Genomic DNA, 9,768 nt, shown 5'->3' on the forward strand with positions numbered 1-9,768 from the left:
GGGGGCTCACTCATGGGGTTCTAAGATGTTCTTTTGGTACTACTGTCTGCAGAGTGAAATCTGGGGTCCTGGGGTTGGCTGCCTTCACTCCACTAGGCATTTTGTTTTACAAACACAGAGCACAGACAGGACAGACAGGGTTCATGAAGAAAGAGGCTGATGGCTGGGATGTGGGCTAGCTGATGCCCTAACAGGACACTTCCTTTTCCTGGTCTATCCATCCAGATTTCCTTTCTTCAGCCTCTGGAACCCCCCCAAACACTCCATCACCTGACACTCAGCAAGCTGGATCTGAGTCCCGTTACAAATAATTTTCAATTTTCCTCTCCTGTGAGAAGTGTGAGAAGCGTTTCCTTGAGGAGATGAGAGAGCACAAGCAATCATCCTCACAGCTCTGGCTTCAGGTGCTCTTCTTCCTTTCTCCTGAAATAGCTGCTTGCAGGCTCTCTCAAATCTGGGGCTCTGCTGGCTAAAGCTTTCATGTGGGTGCGTCCCACATGTCTACAAAGGGAGACACGGAGACTCCCCTGTGCTGCCTGTGAACTGCAAAGGATCAGCACACCTAGCCTGTTTCACTTGTTGGTTATGCTTTTAGGCACACACACATACACACACACACACACACACACACACGAACACACTCGTGAACACACTCGTGAACACACACAGGTACACCACACACACATACTTACATTATACACATTATATATATACTGTTTCTCAGAGAAGAAAGTATTGACATCAGATGTAAGCCCCTTTAACTCAAGAAAGTTCCCCCACCCAACCTCCCCAACCCTATAGCCTGCCAGTTCCCCTAAGGAAAAAAAAAGAATCAAAATTATTTCCATCATCCACAGTTTTCAGGATGCTCTTGTTTGCATCTGAGTGTCTCCAAATACTGTGCAGGATGGAGCAGGTAACCCATCCTCAAGGCCCGAGGTCTTCTCAGCTGGGTTGTGTCTTTCTAGAAAGAGAAACTGTCACGTTAGTGTGTAGTGTAAGCTGGGCATTGCAGTGTAAGCCTGTAACACTAGTTACTTGGCTGAGGCAACAGAATCACATGTTCAAGGCCAACCTAGGCTACAGAGCAAGTCTAAGGCTACCCTGGGAGACATAGGAGGACCCTATCTCAAGGCAAAAATATAAGCAAAGGAGGCTAGGGGTTAGAAGTCAGTGGTAGAGTATTTGCCTAGAATGTGTTAGGCTGTAGGTTAAAGCCCTAACAACTGCAACATGCAGGGTTACAGGTAGTGAGACACTGCCACACCAGACAATCTGCAAACTGCTTCTCACTCACATTTTCTCAAAGGTGTCTGCCTCAATATTTAACTGTGGTTCTTGGCTTATCTATATGAGAAACTCTTTGGATATCCATTTAAAATAAATGTTCCTATACTTCACTTAAATCAGAATTGCTAAGACAGAAGGCCAGCATCCCAACTGATTCTAGTGAATGCCCAGCTTGCAAAACTTTGACACAGTATTGGATTTGAGCTTCCCATCTCTAGGATCATCACCTGGAAACAAAGCTTGTCCACTCTAAGTATACACAGAATGAGAATGGGTTTTAAGAAGGATGGAGGGGCTAGAGAGATAGCTTAGTGGTTAAGCACATATGCTGCTCTTCCAGAGGACTAGGGTTTGATTCCCAGTACCCATGTGGTGTCTCACAGCTGTCTGTAACTCCTGTTCTAGAGGACTCGATGCTCTCTTTGGTCTCCTTGGTTATCTGGCTGTTACAGGATATTTGATTACACTGTGGACCCTGAGATTGTGTTATTTACTGAAGAAGCTGTTTCTAATGTGGTGTGGCTCAGTCTTAGAACACACCTTTAATCCATCTGGCTGGAATACAGATATGCCCTTAGTAAATACCTTTAATCAAAAACAATGAAAGTAAAATTAATTTGAAGAAGGAAACACCTATGATTGAAAGTGATGTCTAATTGAGTGGCAGACAAAGTGACAGATCAGAGAAAGATTTTGACAGAATAAGATACGTCCAACTCTCATGAGGAGAGAGAGGAAAGGGAAGCTAGTTAAGGGGCAATGCAGAAGGCAGTTTTACTGGAACAGTTGTTGCAGAGACAGAACAAGCTAGACACAGGTGAAGGCAGAATGAACCAGAGAATGAGAAGGAGCCAAAAGATCAGGACAGATTGCTAGAGTTAGTTTGAGGCCAAGCAGAGCAATTCAGTGGGAAGCTGAGAGAAGCCAGATTGAATCTGTCAGCTTGGAGAGGAGTTTGAGACAGAACAGCTGAGTTGATCCTGCCAGCCAGAGTTCAGAAAGAAAAAAGAAAGGGTGAGCATGTTTAGCTGTAAGTCTCAGAGGCTGAAAAGATTCCAGGTCTAGATAAGATTGTACCAAAAATAGAAGCTTCCAGGACTAGGCCTAGGTTAGCAAATGGAGGCAGTAAGCCTCGGAGACAATAATTATTACAGGAAATTAAAAGTTACAAATACATGTGGCACACATATGGTGCACAGATACATGTGTAAGCAAGATGCCCATACACATAAAAAATAATAAAAGAGTTAAAAGAAATAAGAATGGAAGGTGTGCTGTAGCTGACAAAACCCAGAATGACACGTAACTGCCATCTCATGTAACCCACCTGTGAATAGCACCACCTCGAGTGTACAGTGGGCAACCTACACAGTAGACTTACTACTACTCAGTAGGCCTACACAGACTTCCAGCCCTTCCAGTGTTAATAAAACATTACATATCTCTAATGTTCTGTGATGGACATGTTCTCAGCTAGGGTTCCACATGGCTGTCCTCCTCACCCTGTTAGTCAGAGCCCAACTGCCTGTCAAGCCAAATGATGCTTCTTCCTAACTGCACAGGCCTAGCCTCTGAGTGGCCGTAGTGGTGATCTGGATGCAGCCTTTGCCATGGGGCAGGCCAGTTCTCACCTGCAAGTTGAACTTGCTTGGACAGTCTCTTCTTAGAACCGAGAGGTGAAGTTTCTGAGGCTGTTGGCCCCAGCTATGTTTCCCATCATGTTCCTATCGAAACCTTGCTGCAAGGGGAGAAACAGACATGTGATCCATCATAGGACAAGGAGCATGGGGCCTGATGCATGGTCAGGAGACTTTTGGTAATATCCTTGGGTTTATCTAGACTCTGGACATATCAGTATTCTCTGACTACTATGTACGTATGCCTGGGCTACAGGAATCCGATTAAGAAATCACAATGCTATGAGTATCAGTGAATTAGTGAATTGTGTCTGAAATTCCTCTTGCACATTTGAGCTTCCTACTTGTGTTTGCAGAAATCAAGCAAAGAACAAGAGATTTTTCACTTTTGAGAAAGGGTCTCATGTAGTCCACTCTACATAACCGAGCGTCCTGTCTAGTTGTATATCAGCTTGACATAAGCTCAAGATATCTGAAAGGAGGAAACCTCAATTGAGAAAAGGTCTCTATAAGATCCGGCTGTAGGGCGTTTTCTTAATTAGTGATGGATGAGGGAGGGCCCAGGTCATTATGGGTGGTGTCATCCCTGGGCTGGTGGTCTTGGGTTCTATAAGAAAGCAGGCTGAACAAACCACGGGAAGTAAATCAGTAAGCAGCACCCCTCCATGGTCTCTGTATCAGCTCCTGCCTCGAGGTTCCTGCCCTGTGTGTGTTTTCTCCCCTACTTGCTTTTGGGTCATGCTGTATTATCACAGCCTTAACTAAGACATCAAAGATGGTTTTGAATCCCTAAATCTCCTGGAGATTCTCCTGAGAGCTAGAGATTCTCCTGTGTGCCACCACAGTTGGCTTTTCTGGGTCTCAGGTGGCTGAGGACAGACTTAGTGGTTCTCCAACGCCAAAGGCTTATATATCAGCAGATTCTTGAGTTGAAGTTGAAAGAGCTCTGTAACTAAACCCTGAACCATCCTAGGACATACTATGTTCCCAAATGGCTGGTGTCCCCTTTGTCCAAAGTTCTTGCTATGTTGCTTTAACTCAGCAGTTGGCAACCCATGAGCCACAAACCTCCTGGCAAACTTTTATCTCCAAAAATATTGACATTACAATCCATGACAGTAGCAAAATTACAGTTATGAAGTAGCAGTGTAATGGTTGGGAGTCCCGACAACATGAGGAGCTGCATTAAAGGGTCGTAGCATGGGGAAGGTTGAGAACCACTGGTCTAAGCGTTCTCATGCTGGGCCTCTCTCACAGCCCACATACACAAGACACCTGAGGTAGATCTTCTGGTCAGAGCCCTGTTCACACTCACTGATGCTCAAAACTGCTCCTGACTCTCCCCTTGAGTCAGCCTTCCCTTGCTTTGTGAGGTGCACAAGTCTTTTGCTCCCTTCCCAATCTGCCGGTACTTTAGTGCAGGGCAAGTGTGGGAAGGGTCTGGCCAGGAGGGACACTTGGCTATGCTCTTACCTGCCTGAGGACACTCTGCAGCTCCTTGCTTGCCCACATGTCAGACAGGAGTAGCCGGGCAGCCTCTGCAGCCTTAGGTGAGGAGGCGCTATGCAGGTGGGAAGTGAGTTTGTAAGAAGAGAGTCCGTGTGACACAGAAACACCCTTCCCTTGCCACCCACCTCTTTAGGGTCCAGAGATGTGGCGTGGTCCTGAGTATATGAAAGAGGAACTCTAAGAGGGACAGCGAGCCTGAGCCATTACACAGTGGGACCATCTCAACCCCCCCTCCCATCTGAAGACCCCTCTGAGGCTGCTCTCCTATCCCTGAATGAATAAAGAGCCATACAAAACAAGGAAAACATTCTCATATAATTGGCCCCTTACTCTGCTGATCCTTGGGCAGTTCAGAGCCCCACATGTCCCTCAGATAAGAAGTATACTGTCCCCTCTATGCATTTCTAGGACCTGGAGGCAGAAGCCACAGTCCTTTTAGGATTCAGCTTCTAGAACCTCTCTCTCATCCTGTCCCCTGCCTCCTTTAGGCATCTTCTCTGCTCCCTAAGTGCAACTCTGTGTGTGTGTGTGTGTGTGTGTGTGTGTGTGTGTGTGTGTGTGTGTTGGGGGGTTAGGTCCCTCCTCTACCCACCTGTTGCGGCACAGGTTGAAGACATTGTTCAGCATACTATTGGAGAAGTACTGCTTGGCCATCTGAGGCTGTGAGGTCATCAGGTTCCTCACAGTGTAGCAGGCTGACGACAAGATATCTTCAGAGTTGCTGGTATTGCCGGTGTGGCTAGTGAGGAGTCTGGTCACCTCTGGGAACACCTGGTTTCCTATAGGGAAAGGAGTTGAAGAATAGGGTCAGGAAGTAAGCAATGTGTAGCCCCTCAAGGACCCATAGGGACTCTATAATTCAGATGGATTTCTGTAGATTCATCTATAAGGTAAGAATTCCCTCCTATTCCCACACCTCTCTTGGGCCAACTTCCCCTCAGAATACTCACACTATGGAACAATTTGAGGATGACCTTCTAGAAGGCTCTAGAAAGCATAGACCTGCATGTCCTGTGTGGATGGAAGAGAGGACAGAGGCTCTTACCCATCACTCTGTGCAGCACAGGGTGGCGAGACATGTTGCTCAGCAGAGAGGCCCCAGACCGCACCACATCCGAATTGCCAGATTGCAGCAGACGGGCGATTTGTGGCAAGCCCTTCTCCTTTATTCCAATCAACTGACTCATGCCATTGGACATCTAAGAGGGAAGATCCAGGGAGGAGCTGGTCTGTGGCCTCCAGGCACCATAGTTGGTAGAGAGGCAGATAATCCCAAGCAAAACCAACCAACCAATCAACCAGCCAACCAACCAACAAACACCCCAAACCAGCCAACCAGCCAACCAAAAACCCTGAGCCTTTTCTCTTTCATCTTAAAGTTGTGAGGAGACAAAATTGCTCAGACCTAATTGACTATGAAGGGTCAGGCTTTACCTGCCCCTATGTGTCCCTGTGCCTGGTGGGGTCAATCTGAAACTCATGTGAGTGGCCAGAGAAAGTGTCATTTGTCCCTGTCATGGTGACCCAGGATTGGTGTCTAGACTAGCAGTGTTCCATCCCCACTCACTCTGAGCTCTTCCATCTCAGACACCTCTCTGTATCTGTTTACACGAAACCACATGGCCAAGGGCCAAGGACAGTTAAAGAAAAGCTGATTATCTTCTTCAAACTCCCCACTCTCTGCAGAATCCAGTCCTACAGTTACCGACAGCTTGTCAGAGATCAAGGTGGATTGAAAAGGGTCTGGGTCCATACGGAGGCAGAACTGGAATCCCTTGCAAGTAATCCAGCTCATCTGGATCTCAAACGACAGCCTGGTATGACCTAATGTAGGCCAGTTTGGGATCCTTTGAAACTCTAGACTCCTCCTTACAACTAGGGCAGTTACCTTGACCCCCAGGATACCCATGTCTACTGCTGCCCAAGTCTCTTTTGTCCTAAGTATATCTGGGGAACAACAGCTGGATATCTACCAAATACCCTCTGGTTTTACTCTACACCATCCGGTCCTTAAACTTCCAGGCTGATTCTATCCCAACTTTCTCTGAATCCGCCCGTTCCTCAAACTCGATTTATCTGTAAGTTCATCAAATGGGGATTTCTCTTGACAAATACACTCATCCCTGTCCCCTACTGCATGCAGAGCCCAAATGGTCAGCACCATAGGGCAAGAGACTATATTGTGGGCATTACCCAGAAGTTCTCAGAGCACAAGTGTGTCTGCCCCTGTCACTGCTCTGGTGATCAGCCCAAGGCCCAACATGTTCACATCTTTAGCTCGAAGCTTACTAAGAGCTGGATGTGTTCGAGAGACTCAGCCTGGGAAAGGAGAGTCTGGTGGAAGATGCAGGGGGTAAGCTGGAGAAATGGGAGAGTGGGGCTCCTCACCAGCCCCTTGCTGGCTGTCAGGTTCTGCAGGGCCCCAGCACAGGCCTCCAAGGTAGCATCTTTCTTGCTCTTGCCCATGAGGTTCAGGTAGGTACGGATGGCATCTGAGTGGTACAGCCAGCTGCTGCCCTTGGGGTTGGTCTCTTCCTCAGGAAGTGGGCAGTCATAGTTATTGTTCTGTAGACAGACAGCATGTCAGTGAGGAGTCTGATGATTTAACATACCCAGCATTCTGCCTCCCCTCTAATTTTAGTTTGTGGCTTCTTTTGGGAAGGATGAGAGAAGACTGTCCCCCTGTATCTCTTTCTTCTGTACATCCCAGAACCTCCAAAGTGAGGGGATGGACCATGGTTCTCTAGATGGCCTCTGGGAAGCAACTCAGAAGTATGTTCCAGGGCAGCTTCACCTATGAGCCTCTGATTGTGTAAGGTCACACTAGGGTATGGCAGCAAGAAGCTGAGAATTTTAGCTACTTCAGGGTCTCCAGGCTAACCTGAAGCCTGGTCTCTATATCCTGGCTGTTGTCTACAGCATCTTTCTTACAAGGCTCATGAGGTGCTGGGAACCATTCCCAGGATAGTAAGAGTTCTTTCTATTGTTTCCCTAATGCTCAGAGATCAGGGAAAGATAAGGACGGTTTCCCCCACTATACAGTAAGAGGAATACAGAGGCCTGCAGAAAGAGGCTTGCAGTGTTTGTCCTTGGGTGGTCTGGGCTGCTACAGCCTATGTGTGTCTCCTGTGCACTCTAGGTGACACACCCTGCCCCAGCCCCAGGACTGTAGTGTCCTTCCAAGAACAAGGCTTTGACAAGGCTCCATCCTTAGGGTTGTTTTCTGGCTCCAAGGGAAGAGAGCTATGGGGGCAGCAGACCTGGCGGGTGCTTGGGGAGGGGGCCCTGGCTCGACGATGGACACTGCTCACCATCATCTTGTCAGCCCTGTTGCTGAAGCAGCCAGTGGAGGACTTCTCAGTGTAGGCATTGCGGGTATTGTACTCCAGCTGGCGGTAACGGGTGGGTACCTCGGCGTCCAGGCGGTAGGAGAGGTTATGCAGGATACACATGCAGTTCTCCACAGACTGGGGGCAAGGGCAGAATGCCTGAGTACTGTCCCAACAGACTTCTGGACCTACCCTGAGCATTCAGAATGGCCTGTACCACTGTCAGTCTGGAAAGATCTCACAGGTACACCCTGGGAACTAGACGTGATTCCAGCCTCTGTCACTTCCTGGCTGTCTGTGTCTATATGACTTGCTTCACCTTTATTGGCCTCAGTTTCCTCAACTGTAAAATGGGATAGCCTTACCTTTCTTGGCTAGTAGGCTAGATTATGCACTAGGCCCTTAGTTCTGCATGTAACCACAGAATCAACCAACCGCAAATTGAAATTAGTTTTTTTTAAAAAGTATTCCTGAACACTTATAGAGTTCTTTCTTGGCCCTATTAATAACTATTTATTCGGCATTTATATTATATTAGGTTTCATAAATAACTTATAGATGATTTAAAGTACACAAAGGAGTGTGTATAGGTTATATACAAATATAACTGCAATATGCTCCTTTTTTTTTTTTTAAAGAAAGGCTTGAGACTGTGAATTTAGGTGTGCATGGGAATTTGGAGTAAGGTCTATGGTTTTCAGAGGACAACTGTACATGAAAAATACCAACCACAGAGCCTTGCACATAGCACACAGAGCAAACAGTGGTGGTCACTTGCATTGCTACAGACCATATGCGGGGCAGAAGACTGAAAGCATCTTCTCCAGTCCCTGTTCCTTCTGGTTTTCAAAGCATCTAGTCACTCTAGTCTTTGCTGTCCCCTCTTGCCATGGTCACCCCCCAGCTCCAACGGCAAAGATGCCATGCACAGTGAGACCTGGCTCAGGACTTCACAGCAGCATTTGAGTTCCCAGCTGCATTTGCTTTTGGTGAGCCTCCAGGCTAGGGCTGGGGCGTGGCCGAGTTACACTTTGCTCAGCACTTGGTCGCTGTTAGGGTCAGGCTGAAGCTGACTTCTATTGGTTTGGGGTTATCTGGGTAAAGGAGGTGTGCACAGAGCAGGAGGAAGAAGAGCACTTTGTCCTGCAGCTTAATGACAAGGCTGTTCTTGGAGGGTTGGAAGGCCTGTTATCACTTCCAGTGAAGGAAGCAGGAGATTGACATCTCCCTTCATTGACTCCCTGGTGTCCTGGGTGTGGTGACAAACTAGACCTCTGTGTCCTGAGCTGTGCCCAGCTATGGTGGAAGTATCCCAGTCTCCATTCATCTTTTCTCCACAAACTGCCTTTCAATCTGTGCATGCCCCTGCATCCAGTAGTCGAGAGAAGGCAGAGGGTGGCCTTCCAATGGTGTTTCTGGAGGTACTGGTACAAGTTTCATTTCAGAAAGGAAACGGTGCCCCTGGGAGCACTCTTGTGGGCTCACCGCCACAAAAACAATATGGCTCCAGAGCCCACACAGGGAGCACTTGCAGGTTCCAGGTGTCTCCTCCACCGTTCCTGACTCTGCTTCTGTCCTGAGACACATTCCACAAGCACTCGGAAAGTATAACCCTGACTCATGGGTTCGGGGAGAGAAATGCCAGGCCTAGGAGAGTCCCTAACTTAATTGTGTGGCCCGGTGATTTGCAGCTATGGGCAGAGACCGCAGGGTTGGGGATGGAGGTGTTACCAGGGGCCTGCACCCTCACCTTGTCATCGCAACGGCTGGCAGCCACACAGTTCTGGACATAGGCTATGAGGGAATCAATGAGCCCGGAGTAGTTCCGCATAGTCTGGCGGCCAGCATCAGCTGAACTCAGGTTCCTGTGGGAGAACCGGGAGGAGGAGTGATGAGAGGGTGATGAGAGGGCAGGGCAGGGGTGGGCAGAGTGCAATGGGCATGCGCAGTGAAGAGCAGCAGAAAGCACAGGGCAGAATATGAAAGTTGTGGCCCGAACAAGA

General features: G+C 48.0%; 1 protein-coding gene across 1 annotated transcript; it reads right to left on the reverse strand.

Moving 5' to 3' along the window:
* Positions 1 to 808: 808 nt before the first annotated feature.
* On the reverse strand, positions 809 to 9,630 carry Pkp1 (plakophilin 1; the record flags this gene model as incomplete). Its single annotated transcript, XM_028764641.1, has 8 exons — positions 809 to 964; positions 2,922 to 3,028; positions 4,401 to 4,488; positions 5,029 to 5,215; positions 5,482 to 5,635; positions 6,825 to 7,001; positions 7,748 to 7,903; positions 9,516 to 9,630. Coding segments are annotated over 7 exons (952 nt in total), but the record flags the coding sequence as incomplete, so codon positions are not given.
* Positions 9,631 to 9,768: the final 138 nt, after the last annotated feature.

Source organism: Grammomys surdaster, unplaced genomic scaffold (assembly GCF_004785775.1).
Source record: "Grammomys surdaster isolate TR1022 unplaced genomic scaffold, NIH_TR_1.0 145, whole genome shotgun sequence".
Classification (NCBI taxonomy): Eukaryota; Metazoa; Chordata; class Mammalia; order Rodentia; family Muridae; genus Grammomys; species Grammomys surdaster.